Source organism: Artibeus jamaicensis, unplaced genomic scaffold, assembly GCF_021234435.1.
Source record: "Artibeus jamaicensis isolate MK-2021 breed Jamaican fruit bat unplaced genomic scaffold, CSHL_Jam_final scaffold_916, whole genome shotgun sequence".
NCBI lineage: Eukaryota > Metazoa > Chordata > Mammalia > Chiroptera > Phyllostomidae > Artibeus > Artibeus jamaicensis.
The window spans coordinates 470,126-483,278 of NW_026522059.1; the positions used below are offsets into that span (position 1 = coordinate 470,126).

The window sequence follows — 13,153 nt, forward strand, 5'->3', positions numbered from 1 at the left end:
CTGGGAATTGAACCAGCGACCCTTGGGTTCACAGGCTGGTGCTCAGTCCACTGAACCACACCAGCCAGGGCGAGATGAGCCATTTTTAGTTTTTCACTCTCTTAATGGTATATTTAGGTTAACAGATTTCTTAACTTAAACATAATTATATATTTAAACTATATTAGCCCTGGCTGGTGTAGCTCAGTGGATTGAGCACAGGCCTGCGAACCAAAGGATCACGGTTCGATTCCCAGTCAGGGCACATGCCTGGGTTGCAGGCCAGTTCCCTGCAGGCCAGTTCCCAGCAGGGGACGCACGAAAGGCAACCATACACTGATGTTTCTCTCCCTCTCTCCTTCCCTTCCCCTCTAGAGATAAATACATAAAGTCTTTTAAAAATGGCATAGCTTTAAAAAAAACTATATTAATATTTCCTTTTATGGTTAGTGAGTTTTTGACCTGCTTACACTTGCCTGACTTTCACATGTTTTTAATGTTCAAAGCATTTATTGCTTTATAATTTAAACCATGAACACCCATAGAAGCAGACCGCCATGGCCACACAGCCCCTTTTGCAAAAACACCCAGCCCCGAGGCTCTCCAGGTTGGGCACTCCTGGCCCTGATTGGCCTCGAAAGAGCCACCCACCCGGCAGCCCTGTGTCAAGACCCCTGTGCAGCTCCAGGGTTGTGGGGAAGGTGAGGGAGGCCAGTGGTGACCGTAAAACCGATGAGGAGGAGCCTGTGAAGTCAGAGGGTGGAAACACCACAGGAAAGAGGTTCCTGCTCAGGCAGCCCCAGCAGAAGGGTGTGAAAGCCAGAGCAGGCCCTGGCCCAAAGTGGGCCGAGCAGCCGGCGCACACATGGGTCCCTGTGCGGCCACAGCAGTCAGGAGACACTCCACACGCTGCACTTCACAGACAAGGTCTGTCGCTTGGGGTGTTGAGGTCGAAGGGTCCAGAGGAGACTGCCCCCTTACTGCTTCTTGGACGAAGCAGGTGGTGCCCCTTCACCGGTTCTTCCTTGCAGCCCGAAGGTAACAAACCCCTCCCACACCTGGGACAGCTAGACCTCCTCTTCTCCCCAGAATATCTGGCCGCTATCTGGCTGATTAGTCCCCCTTCAATTTTGCCCCCAGGAATTGACTGGTAAACACTGGCTGAGTGCCTGAGCAGGGCGAGCCCATACTCTGGGACCCCACCTGGGTACACAGGTCCAGCACACCAGCTTGGCTGTCCCCCCATGGACTGGCCACACCCCAGATCCAGTCCCACCCACACCACCAGCCAGACCTCACTGCCCACCCCAGTCGCCCCCAAAGATGATGTGGCACCCAGTTTGGTGGCTGCACTTTATTGCAGCCTCATGCAGCCCCTGTTTGCCAGGGGCAAACAGCCCAGTGAAGAGCTGAGTCCTGAGCCCTTCCCTGGAGGGAAGGGGAGGCTGGCCGGGAGCAGCATCAGGCCAGGTCAGCTGTAGCTGTCGGGGTCCGCGTGGTCCGGCAGGAAGTAGCGCTGCAGAGCAGGCTGCAGAAGCAGGGGTGGCAGCGGACGCGCAGGCCGGGGCCAGTCCGAGGGGAAAGGCCGTACTTCCACCCGAGGCAGCGGCAGCTTCAGTGTCCGGATGGGGCCTTCGAGGGGGAGGCCCTCCCGGTGCCAGGACAGCATTCGGCCTGAGGCTAGAGGGGCAGTGCAGCCTTGGGTGGGGTCGGGGCCCCGTGGGGCCCAGGCTGTGGTAGGCATGGGGGTAAAGCTCACAGTCCAATCTATCTCTACCCCTGTCCCCACTCACCCCTCTGTCTCTTTGGAGACCTCCGGATCTTGGTCTCCTGAAGCGGAAGGATGGGGTTGGGCCTGGAGTGGTAGGGAGGCAGGTTTGTGTGAGCTTGGCCCTCAGCCGCCCCATCGTGGGCCCTGCCCCAGCCCATGCCTGGAGCCATCAGCACTCACGGGTGGGGGCGGAACTGTGGCACCACGGCGTTGGGGCCCAGTGTCCTCTGGCTTAGGCGTGGGCTCTCAGGCTCCTTGCTGTGCAGGGAACTCAGCCGCCGCACCCGCTGCAGCTCGCAGAAATAGTTGAGGGCGTCAATTGGCCCCAGGTCCATTATCTTTGACTGTGACCAGTCCGTCTGCTCCAGGAGCAGTGGGTGGTTGGGCAGTGCGTCAGATTCCACGGAGGGCAGCCGGAGCTCGGCCAGGGAGGAGAAGGGCATCAGTGTCTCGGAGAGTGTGCAGCAGGTGTGCCAGGCGTGCATCAGTGGGAACCTGTCGTGGGTCTGGGACTCCAGGGCGGCCAAACCTGGCTCCCCAGGCGAGGTCACCAGGGAAGGCGTCCCGGAGTGGAATGAGGGCGTCACACAGATGCAAATGGGTACCCCGGAGACTGTGGACATCGGTGACAGGGTCTCCTTGGACCGGGGCGAAAGCACTGAGGTCTCCGAGACCTTGGGCAGCATCTCCGACAACTTGGCTACTGATGGTTGCGAGGTTTCCATCTGCGGGGGGGTGGCCAGTGGAGGACACATGGGGGCCCAGGGAGTGGTGCTGGTCCTGGATCCCAGCCTGACCCCAGTGCAGACTCCCTCCCAGGAAGGAGCAGGAAGATCCCGAGAGACACAGAGACCACGGAGGCAGGTGTCGCACGACGTTGGAGTGAGGCGAGGAGCCCAGCAGCCTCACTTGGCCCTCCTCCCTGGACTTGGGGGCGGCCCCAGGAGAAGGCCAGGGGCTCCACTGGCGGGAGGCCCGCCCCCCCCCCCTCCCACCAGACCTGCAGGTGGTGGATCATCTCCTCCAGCTTCTGGCTACAGCAAATGCGCAGCACAGCCTTGGACTCCAGGTCCAGGCCCTGGGCCCAGGTCACCATCTCCTTGAACAGGAGGCCCTCTGGGTCCTGAAGGCCTAGTCCGTCCAGCAGCTCCTTGAGCTCAGACCTGCGACAGGTGAGGGCGGCTTATCCTGAAGCCTTCTGGCCGGCGGGAAAGCCACGCAAAGAGCGGGCCTCACCGGCAGGAGACTGGCGAGTAGAGGAAGTAGGACATGAGCTCCAGCACCACCTCATGGGACTCCAGGGAGCAGGCCAGCACCAGCTGCAGTGCCAGCATCACAAACTGCTTCTGCGTCCTGACCTGAGCACAGACGGGCAGTGCGATTGGTGCCCGAGGCCCAGGACTGGGTGGGGTGGGGCGGGGCGGGCGCTACGTGGGCTGGGCTGGGCTGGGGCGGACCTGGAGGCTGGGGGGATGGTCCAGGTTGAGCAGGTACAGGAGGATGGCGTGCAGCCTGCTACAGAGGTCTCGGCTCATGTCAGGCATCAGCCTCAGCAACGCATACAGGATGTGCACTCGGTCCTCCCAGGAGGCCTCCTCCAGCAGGTCCATGAACAGAGAGGCCAAGCCATCCACTGTGCCCACTTCGGGGTATGCCTGTTGGGACCGCCAGCTGAGGCCCTGATCCGCACTGCTCTCTCCCACCAGCCCACTTCCCAGGCATCCCCTGAACCTCCAGGGTGAAGATGGGGAACAGCTTTTTGAACCAGTTCTGGATGGCAAAGAAACGCAGGAACCTGGGCAGATGCCCATAGCGCTCTTCCAACAGCGAGTGCTGGTAGTGGTACCAGTGGGGGTGTAGGTAGTTCTCCATCCTGGAGCTGTCTCTGGAGCTTCTCTTAGTCAAGGACGCCAAGCTCTGGGGGTAGGAAGTTGTCAGAACCCGAGTCTGCACCCACTCCTCCCACCAGAGCCCTGCCCTGGGTGCCCACCTGGGCCCATGGCTCCTCAAACTCCAGTAGCTCCTGGGACAGCCCTGGGTGGGGGCTCAGGAAGTCTGAGGTCCAATCCAGATCCAAATCCTTGTCTTCCTCTTCCTCCTCCTCCTCCTCATCCTCCTCGCCCTTGTCCAACCAATGGATCAGCTTCTGCGGCCACGTGGTGTGGCGCCTCCTACTCCGAGACGGCCACCAATCATCCTGCTGGCTCCCCCTTGACTGCAGAGTGGACAGAGCAAGGGGCTGACAGCTGGCATGGGAGGTCTCGGCCCTGGGCAGAGCTCACCCCAGGCCTGAGGTTGAGCCCCCAGCCCCGCTGCTTGCCTTGAGTGAGCCCTGGCTGGTGAGCCAGGCCTGGGCTCCAGGGACCCTGACTTCCCTGGGTGGCCACATCTGCTGCAGCACCACGGAGTTGGGGACGCAGCCTGGGAAGCGGATGGGCCTCGGCAGGTCCTGAAGGTGGAACAGAGCACAGTGGGCTGAGAGCCTGAATTCTGCCCGATCCTAGGGTCTGCCCTGGTAGAGCACCCAGGCCACCAGCCCGGCTCCCTGCCAGGTCTCCAAGAGCTGGACTGGTTCCCCACCTCCGCCACCCACAATGCACAGACAGGCAGAGAGAGCCTTTGGAAACCAGGAAGGCGACAGCTGTGGTAACTGAGGAGGGGAATCTGGGCCACCGCAACCCCCCACATGCTCTCCACAGGGCTTGGCCGCCAGCTCTGGACTAGAGATGTCCAAAAGAAGCTGGGGGTGGAGAGACAGGAGCCCTGAGGGGGGCTGTTCGGGGCTTGGGTATGTGGTGCAGCAGCTGGAAGGGTCAGTGGCCACCTGGGCCGGTGATCCTGCCAGAGGTCTCTTGGGGGCAGAGGCCTGTATTGGCATCTGGGGCGGGAAGGCGGTGGGTTGCAAGGGGCCAGCTCCCATGGATTTTGATCCCCCGAAGGGAGGAGATTCTGGTCTCCCAGACACTCCTGGGGGAGGGGCATGCAGGCACAAGCAGCTGGCATGAGGCTTTGGCCTGCCCCGTTCTGCTCCAGGAGCCCCAGACTCTGGCAGCCCCACCCAGAGTGCAAGCAGTCAGGGCCCACAGAGCAGCAGCATCAAAGCTGGGCAGGTGGGGGAGGGGGTGGGGCCTGGGCTGCAGGTGGGCATGGCCCTAGGTCAGAGAGGGACACAAGGGTTTGGAGTGAAGGGAAGAGGGGGTACACATGAAGGGTGACCCCTGGAGGGAGTTGCTTCTGGAGAGTGTGTGTGTCTCACCTTGTAGGGCTCAATGGCAGCAGGAAAGAAGCCCCTGAAGTTAGAGAGAAGCTCCTTGGGCCGCCTCTCCAGCAGCAGGGGGACCTGGGGACGGGGCAGAGGCTCAGAGCCAGGGATGGACTCAGGACCCCTGCAGCTCTGCCTTGGGTGGGAAGCATCCCGCCGACCTGGGCCCCTCACCCTGTGCTGCAGGTGGGAAGACAGTGAGTCTGGGGCCACGGGCCTCTCATGGGGGAGTTGCTCCAATTGCAGCTGAAGATCCACACTGAGGCCCAGGGAGGAGCCCAGGGAGGAACGGGCCAGCATCTGGGGCGCCGGGGGAGGAGTCGTGGGGTGGGGGGCAGGGTCCTGAGAGTAGGGCAGAGGGGTGGTGGGGGTGGGAGGCCTCACCTGGGATTCCCTGCTGTGTGCTCCCCGGTGGGGAGGTGGGATGGGACAGGTGATCTGGGGAAGGCACAGTGCCTTCCAGTCCTGCAGGGGCAGGGCTGTTGGCGGTATGGAGGTTTCGGTGCAGACCCCCGCCTTCCCGAGACCGGGGGCAGCTTGGGGCAGGGTGCAGACATCCCAGGTTTCTCTCTCCGCTGTAAGGGTCACGGTGTTCCACCACTGTGACTCGGCTCCTCCGGAACAAATGCCCTGGGAGGGGTAACGGGCAGGGCAGGTTGGGGTGTCAGAGGCTCTGGAAGGGAGGGGTTGGGTCAGACCTGGTGCTGGGGGAGGCACCCAACCTACCAGCAGGGCCGGGCCGTAGACCAGCTGCAGGTAGTGGTCAAAGGCCTCCTGCTGCTGCTGCCAGGAGGGTGGGGGCCGCACTGCTGGGACCACCTGCCCCAGTCTCAGCCGCTGAAGGTCATAGTCCCGGGCAACTAAGGCTTCCAGGTCCTGGAGCGGGAGTCAGAATTCAGCGGATTCTTCCTGGAACCTTGCCATGTGCTGCCTAGATAACCACAGTGCGCCCAGGCCTGCCCCAGGGACAGAAGGGGTGGGGCCTGCACCTGGGCAGGGGGCAGGGCTGGCACTGGGGTGCAGGGGGCATCAGGGCTGGGCCTACCTCCTCCAACAGTGGCTGCTGAGGTGCTGCCATCTGGCAATGGATGAAAGACAAGGCCGTGCTGCGGGCAGGGAGGAACACAGGTGGGACACTGAGTGGCATTACCAGTGGGATTAGGCTGAGGCACAGATAAGGATCCAGGAGGGTGGCCAAGCCCCTGACAGGGCATGAGAGACAGCCAGGAGTGGGGATGCCAGGGCTGGGACAGGCTTCAGGTGGCCCCAGGTGCCTGGGAGTCCTGGGACCTCGTGTTGGGGGCACAAAGCTGGACCCCGTGCCAGGGGAGCTGGGGGGTGGCCTCCGGGACAACTCAGCAGGCCTGCCAGCAGACCTGAGACTGGAAACCCCATGCAGGTTGGCGAGCCTCTGCAGCTGGGCTGAGGTCAGTGATTCCTGGCTGGTCAGTGGCAGTGGAGGGTCGTCCACCACATCAGGGACCTCCTGGCACAGCTTCTGAGCAGGGAAAGGAGCCTGGAATCCTGGCCTAGGAGGCTGGTCTCCTGCAGCAGCCCTACCTGCACACCCTGTTCTTGCTGCACACCTTAACCAGGTAGGATGTGGGCAGGTAGAGCCTGTGAGATACCAGGTGGAGGCGGGAGCCCAGAGCCAGCACCAGGTCCCCACTGTTGTTGGAGAAGGTCAGGGCCTGAGGGGCTCCATTCAGCTGCAGGAGCCTGGAGGGATGTCCAGGGAAAGAGTTCAGCCCTACTCCAAACAGCAGGAAATGGAGGCAGCAGGAGGGGCAAGGTCCCCCCTCCCCTATCCAACTACTAGGTTCTGCTGGGGGGCAGAGGTAGGGGAGCCCAGCGGGCTGCCCTTGGCTCCCAGCCTAGTCCTCCCTCCCTTGGGGCCCCACCCACCGCAGTAGGTGGTTGTCTGTGGTCCAGATCCGGATGGTGCAGTCCAGGCTGGAGGAGGCATACAGCTTGAGCGTGGGACAGCAGCACAAGCCTAGGGCCCGGGACTCAGGGTCAGGAGCCAGAGCCACATGGTAGCTGGACCTTAGCCTTGCCCTGCCCCCTCACCGGTGATGTGGTCCGTGGGGTCGTCCTGGGGCCGATGGTCATAGCGTTGGCTGTTTTTCAGGCCAAACTGCACCAGACCGTAAGTAGCACTGTCTGAGTCCTCAAAGCCCACAGTGACGCGATTGCCAAGCGCAGAGAGCACCAGGGCAGGGTGGCAGCAGGAGAAGGTGCGCAGCAGGCTCAAGCTCTCCTCAGCATAAGGGAAGACACGCCACATCTTCACGGTCAAGTCTCTGCCTACGGGGCGGGAGCCAGGGCTGTGCCTTTGGGGAGGCAGGGAAGGGGCTCCCCCCACAGGCTTTGGGGGGTAGGTGGGAGGTACTGACTGACCCGAGGACACCATGATGTTCCAGGTAGACGAAATGGCGATGACCGGGCCGGGGCTATGTGCCTGTGTATGGAAGACAGCCTTCCATGTGCGCCACTCCAGCACTGACAGGGTGCCATCCGCGTGTCCCAGCACCGGCAGGTACCTACGGGCAACAATAACCTGCTGGCGTGGTCTTTGGTAGGCCTGCCTGGCCCTCACTGGCTCTCACACCTACCGGTTCTTGTCTTTCCAAGCCTGGATGTCGCTGTGGCACGGCTCGCCCCCGTGCTGGCGCACGATCTTCCAGCTGGCAAACGCACTGCTGGGGTCTATGAGGTGGCTGTAGAGGTGCAGGCAGCAGGGCCTGGGCGCTGGGGGTGGTGGTGGGCACGCGCGGTACAGCACGCACATAGGGTGGCACGCCGCGTTGGCACACACCAGGTGCCCGGCGCGGGTTAGCAGCCACAGCGTTTCACGTGGCAAGCAGTAGGCCACGGCGGCGGCACAGTCCTCGGGCTCAAGCAGCAGTGCGCTCACGGTTAGCCCCGTAGCCACGGACACGAGGTAGACGGAGCCATCTGCGCATGCGCACACGAGGCGTGCTGGCAGAGCAGGGCGCGAGGACAAGGGCAGCGCGGGCGCCACCTGCAGGTGGAGCACTGGTGCTGACAGCTGGGCCAATGGCGAGTACAGCTCGCGCAGGCGCCAGAGCTCCACGCTGCCTGCACGCAAGGAGAGCACCGGCCAGCCAGGACTGGCGGGTGCCAGTAGGCGGTTCACGCTGCCTGACCGCATGTCCTGGCCCCAGTAGCTCAGCATCACTTCGCCCACCTGTGCCACTGCTTGCAGGTCCCATGTGCGAAGCGTCCCGTCCTGTGAGGCTGACAGCACCAGGGGTGTGTTCGGGAGCACGGCCAGAGCTGTCACTGGGCCTGTGGGAGGGGTGCAGGTCACTGGGACACACGAAGGACAAAGGAAAAGGAAGCTGTTGGCTCGGGTTATGACCAGCACAGAGAATCATGGCCAGAGCTGGCGGGGACTGTGGGCAGCCCAGAGCTCTTTAAAGCAAGGTGGGGAGAGGAAGGGCCTCAGCAGCCGCAGTAGCGTGGTGCACCTGTGTGGCCCACAAACACCATCCGGATCTGCCAGTCGGCCTCCCACACCTTCACCGTGCTGTCTCGGGAAGCCGTCACCGTGGCCTCTACCTCTCCACAGTATGCCAAATCGGAGATGGTGCTGGGGAGGAAGGCCAAGCTGACTCAGCATCATCTCAGGTAAGTGCCCGCACCCCTGCCATAACCGGCATTCCCACACAGACTCATCCCTGAGTTCCTCTTACGTTTTGTGCAGTTTCTGGTGCACATCTACGACAGCCCAGGCGTGCAGGTCAAAGGTGACTACGGTTGAGCCATAGGCTGCGAAGCAGCGCGGAGGGTGGTGGGGAGGCAGGGGCCCCAGAGCCAGACCAACGAGAGCATGGGTGGAGCTTGGCGGAGGCAGTAGAGGTGACCCACTAGGCACCAGACAGCGACCCCCTAAACGGAACTTCCAGAGCGCCAGGCCGCCGCCTGCCTCCACTACTAGCAGCAGCCCCAAGTCAGGCACTGGCAGGCAGTAGATGGGCTCTCCGTGGGGCGCCCGACCCACCCTTGGCTCACTCAGCCATAGCAGGCTGAGATCCGGCCTTAGTATGGCCAGCCCTGCGGGGCCCCAGCCCACATAGCGGCCCACAGAGCCCAGCGGACCTGGCACTACCACCAGCCCCCTGAGGGCAGTGGGGGCCAGCAGCTTCTCCTGCGCCCAGCCATCCTCTCTGTGCAGGTGCAGGCAACCTACACCGTCCAGCACCACAAAACGTCTACCCACTGGGTCCTGCGCCACTGAACATAGCCCTGCTGCTACCTCCAGGCGGCGCAGTGGCTCCAATCCATGTGTCAAGCAAGCCACACGCAACTCGGATCTCTTTTCCTGCGGGCCGGGGTGGGCAGACCTGCGGTCAACTTGGGGGAACCCAGGAGAGGCCGTGCACCCACCTAGGGTAGCCAAGAGGATGGGCTGGGATCATGATAGGGACCCCTAGGGGAAGAGCTGGGCCAGGAGAGGCTTCTAGGCAGATGCCAGGAGCCAGTCGCACCTTTTCCACAAAGCTGTGGAGGCTTGTACGCAGCAGCAGCCACAGCTGGCGGGCACGGGTGCCAGGGGTCATACTGTGCCACCAGGAGCTCCTGGTAAAAAGCTTCAAGACCGGCTCTGAGGATGATGGCTCTGTGGGCCAGTGGTGGAAGCAGCGTCACTGTGTGGCCTTGGGCTCCCCCGAATGGAGGCTGTGGGCAGCCAGGGCTTTCTGGGGGGCCCCGTGGGCTAGGGGACGGTCTGTGGGGCACTGCACTCCTGGTGGAAAGCGCCCCTGCCTGAGTGAGGGCTGCTTTTAGGCTGGTCATCTTGAGGGCAAGGCCAGGCCACCTCACCATTCTTTTCTTTGAGCAGCCCAGGGTCTGGGATGTCATAGCTGTCAGCTTCATACAGGTCTGGGTCCAGGGTCAGGTTGTCGCCTTCTACTGAAAAGCGATTGCTTGTAGCCAATACATCCATCTCCATCTCGCAGGTCCAGGCGGTTTAACAGTCTCCTGCGTCTGTTGCTAGGATACCAGATGACGCAGGCCCCACCCCTGAGGCAGGCCCCGCCCCCACCCCAAAGAGAGCCCAGGTCAACAGTAAGTCACATAAACTTTTATTGAAACAAACAAGCTGCAGCAAAGTGACACTCAGTGCACGCTGCCCACTGGGCGAGGTGGGAAGTACAGGTGGGCTCCAAGAGCCAGCTCAAGCCCAGGGCAGATGACCATTGGGGCCTGCTTGCTGGGTGTTGGGCCCTTTGGGCTGGAGTGTACAGGCTCAGGCCTGACCCCATACAAAATACAAAAATAAACTCTGTGGTCCAGCTGTCCCTGCCTGTGTCAGTTTGTTTGGGCAGGGCAGCGGCTGCTCCCACCAGGCCCTGTGCTGTCTGTCCAGTCTAGCCACAATGTGGGCAGCAGAGCCTGTGGGGTAAGTGGCCATCCAAAAGGGCTAGGTGGGCAGCACTGTAGCTGTGGTAGTGCCAGGGTCTGGCCAGCAGTTGGGGAGGCCCTGGGGCCCCTCAGGTGGGCAGGCCCAGGCACTGGCTGAAGCTGGATGAAGCTGAGGCCTCTGCTCTTCCTCCTCACATACAGATCACTGGGACCCTAGGCAAAGGGGGACACACAGCCAGCCTTGAGAGGCTAACACCCAGGAGATGCCCCTGGGCAGAGAAGCCCCGCCCTGTCCTGCCCACCCCAGGCTCCAGGAAGCCAGGCCACCGCCATTACACACCTGTCCTCCATGGGGCTGGTCTCCTCGGGTCCGCCCTCACTGCCTCCACCTCTGAGTTCTTCCTCCTCCTCCTCCTCCTCCCCCAGCTCCATGTCCAACTCATTGCCCACCTCCGAGGGTGTGTACGTGGATCCACTGGGGGAGTTGGGGAATTGGTCTTAGGACTGCCCACCCTGGCCTGCTACTGACCCCAGGGAAGATGTCCAAGGAGAACAAAGTCAGAAGTAGGGTAGGCCAAACAAGGAGCTACAGTAAGGGACAGTCACCAACCTGATAGAGCGACAGCTGAAGAAGACAATCCGTTTAAGCCGCTTGTTGTAGAAGAAGTAGTTAAAGGACCAGAGGCTGCCATCTTCCCCAAAGGGGTCTGAGTCCAAGTCTGGATTGTAGCTGGGTGGTGTGGGGTGAGACTGGTGTGAGACCCCACGTGCCACACACACCCAGGACCCACCCGCAGGGATGCCAGCTCACCTGTAGATGTCACATTCAGCCAGGCAGATCTCCTCATCCACTGCGTTCCACAGCTGTGGCTTCAGGGCCTTGAAGTCCTCCCGCACAGCCGAGAAAAGACTGCAGTTGACTGCATTCACCACCTAGGATGGTCACAGCTCGAGCTGACTAGGTACCAGGACAGCAGGTATGGACTGGTTGGAGCCCAGGGGCCACTGAAAATGGGGGAGGACAGTGGGGACAGCTGTGGGCTGTGGGTCCCTCACCCAGCTGAGGCTGGGCTCCCGGCTGAACTCGTGGCTTCTGGCCGTGCTGAAGTCATAGTCAGGGCGGAAAGACTCGTTGAGTGTGGCGATCAGGTAGAAGAGGGTCTTGCGGCTGCACTTGTCGCTGAGGGGGCCTTCGTCCTCGCCACCTTGACTCTTGCTCAGTCTGCACAGAGAAGCATCAGCCCAGTACTGCCCTGTACCCGACAGCCCCCAGTGGGCAGGACCTGCCCTGGCTCACCTGCTGGGGCTAAGGCCGGAGGTCTGGGGTGGGGATAGTGCCTCTAGCACGTGTGGCTGGCCCTCCTGGCAGAACTGCTTGAACATGTGCTTGTCATCTCCCGCCATCTTGCAGGAATAGCTTTCAATCCTGTGGGATGCAGGTGGAACCGTGGAGCATGCCAACCCCAGGTCTGACCCAGGGCCAGGGCAGAGTGACCTCTGAGCAGCAGACCCTGGAGCCCAGCCCTCACCTGCCGATTATGTGGGCATCTCCAGTCTCCACAGTCAGCTGTGAGTTGATGGCCTCGAAACTGGAGTTCTCCAACAGCTTCATGTCCTCTGGGAAAGGGTCCTGTGCTGCGAGGGGCTAGTGCTGCCTGGGGACAGGAGGCCAGTCCATGGGTATCTGGCCCCAGGATCTACACCTTTAGCCTTCCTCCCATAAGTGGGGCCAAAGTAAATATGCTGGGTCCTCCCCACGGCCTGCTTCCAATTCCTCAGCACTGGCAGGAAAGGAAATGAGATCCTGTTACCTGACAGTGGCAAGTCCAGGCCCCCCTTCAGCCATACCTCATGCACCTCATTAGAGTTCTGGGTTCAGGCTTGGGGGGCCCACAAAAAATCCTGCACAGCCAGGGGCTGCTGGTTTAGTCTCTCCCTCAACACTCCCTACCCGACAAAAGAGCCTGAGAAGGGATTTGACTCCAGCAGTACCCCTGAGGCCTGACTCCTCAGCCAGGGTAAGAACCCCCACCCGGTTAGGAACAACTGGGGTTCGGACTTGCAGTCACCTGGACAAGGCACTCTTCCCTGCTCTACAGGCGGATTTCTAGCGAAGACAGGAAACTTGTAGGCTCCTCTGTTCTTCTCCAAAAGTGTGCCTAGTTTCTTCGAGGCCCCACGGCACCCGAATGACCTCTCCTCCGGCCGCTAGGGCGCTCCGGCGCCCACCCCGCAGTGCCCGCCCACCGCCTAGCAGAACCCCAACCTAACCGCGGCAAACTACAAATCCCAGGAGGATGTGCTCCCCAAACGCGAGCACGTTCCGGCGCGAGGCCGGCTGGGGGTTGTAGTTCTAGAGAACCCGAGACGGCACCCGGTACAGGGCGGACACCTACCTGCTTGCGCTGCGCTCTCTCTGACCGGGCAGGGTCAGGCCGGGTCGGGTTGGTTGGCGTCGCTGAGGGTGAAAATTCGGTGCGGGTTCCGGACAGCGCAGGATCCTCAGGACCGGAGGGCGGCGCCGCGGCCTCCGTTCGGGCCGCACTGTATCCGGGGGAAGAAGCTCCGCGGCGACATCCCGTTACTCCCGGCCTTGCCGGCCCATCCGGGCTGCCACTGCGACATAGCCTCTCCCCCACACGGCGTCCGACTATCGCGACCGACCTGCCTGCCGACCGCCACCAATCGACCCAGCTAGCGAGCAAGAGAGCGAGCGACCTCTGCCTCCTCTGTCCGGACAACAACAAGCA

At 62.0% G+C, this 13,153-nt stretch overlaps 2 protein-coding genes across 3 annotated transcripts; both read right to left on the bottom strand.

The window, feature by feature from the left end:
* Positions 1 to 1,302: 1,302 nt before the first annotated feature.
* WDR97 (WD repeat domain 97) lies at positions 1,303 to 10,037 on the bottom strand. The gene is given in 24 exon segments (XM_037166595.2): positions 1,303 to 1,659; positions 1,773 to 1,834; positions 1,931 to 2,463; positions 2,466 to 2,913; positions 2,987 to 3,108; positions 3,208 to 3,405; positions 3,482 to 3,667; positions 3,741 to 3,965; positions 4,071 to 4,199; positions 5,007 to 5,090; positions 5,187 to 5,312; positions 5,397 to 5,642; positions 5,739 to 5,888; positions 6,058 to 6,118; positions 6,389 to 6,510; positions 6,599 to 6,731; positions 6,918 to 7,008; positions 7,083 to 7,319; positions 7,413 to 7,555; positions 7,628 to 8,324; positions 8,507 to 8,628; positions 8,732 to 9,360; positions 9,527 to 9,657; positions 9,861 to 10,037. Coding segments are annotated over 24 exon segments (5,214 nt in total). The 5' UTR covers positions 9,991 to 10,037; the 3' UTR covers positions 1,303 to 1,450.
* A 65-nt stretch (positions 10,038 to 10,102) lies between these two features.
* MAF1 (MAF1 homolog, negative regulator of RNA polymerase III) lies at positions 10,103 to 13,127 on the bottom strand. Of its 2 annotated transcripts, XM_037166584.2 has the most exons (8): positions 12,800 to 13,127; positions 11,933 to 12,058; positions 11,701 to 11,829; positions 11,460 to 11,625; positions 11,215 to 11,336; positions 11,014 to 11,133; positions 10,744 to 10,878; positions 10,103 to 10,616 (listed from the first exon to the last, which is right to left on the bottom strand). In XM_037166584.2, exons 2-8 carry the CDS (start codon positions 12,013 to 12,015, stop codon positions 10,595 to 10,597), a joined length of 777 nt encoding a protein of 258 aa, XP_037022479.1. In that variant the 5' UTR covers positions 12,016 to 12,058; positions 12,800 to 13,127; the 3' UTR covers positions 10,103 to 10,594. The 2 variants fall into 2 exon arrangements, with proteins under 2 accessions (XP_037022479.1, XP_037022480.1); XM_037166585.2 differs by lacking the exon at positions 10,744 to 10,878.
* Between the last annotated feature and the right edge of the window lie 26 nt (positions 13,128 to 13,153).

Excerpts from the sequence above, each read along its gene's own strand:
- MAF1 (XM_037166584.2), bottom strand. The coding sequence starts at position 12,015 with ATGAAGCTGTTGGAGAACTCCAGTTTCGAGGCCATCAACTCACAGCTG. Across the intron at positions 11,626-11,700 it reads TCCGGCCTTAGCCCCAGCAG|ACTGAGCAAGAGTCAAGGTG; the intron begins GTGAGCCAGGGC and ends TTCTCTGTGCAG. Across the intron at positions 11,134-11,214 it reads GCTGAATGTGACATCTACAG|CTACAATCCAGACTTGGACT; the intron begins GTGAGCTGGCAT and ends CACACCACCCAG.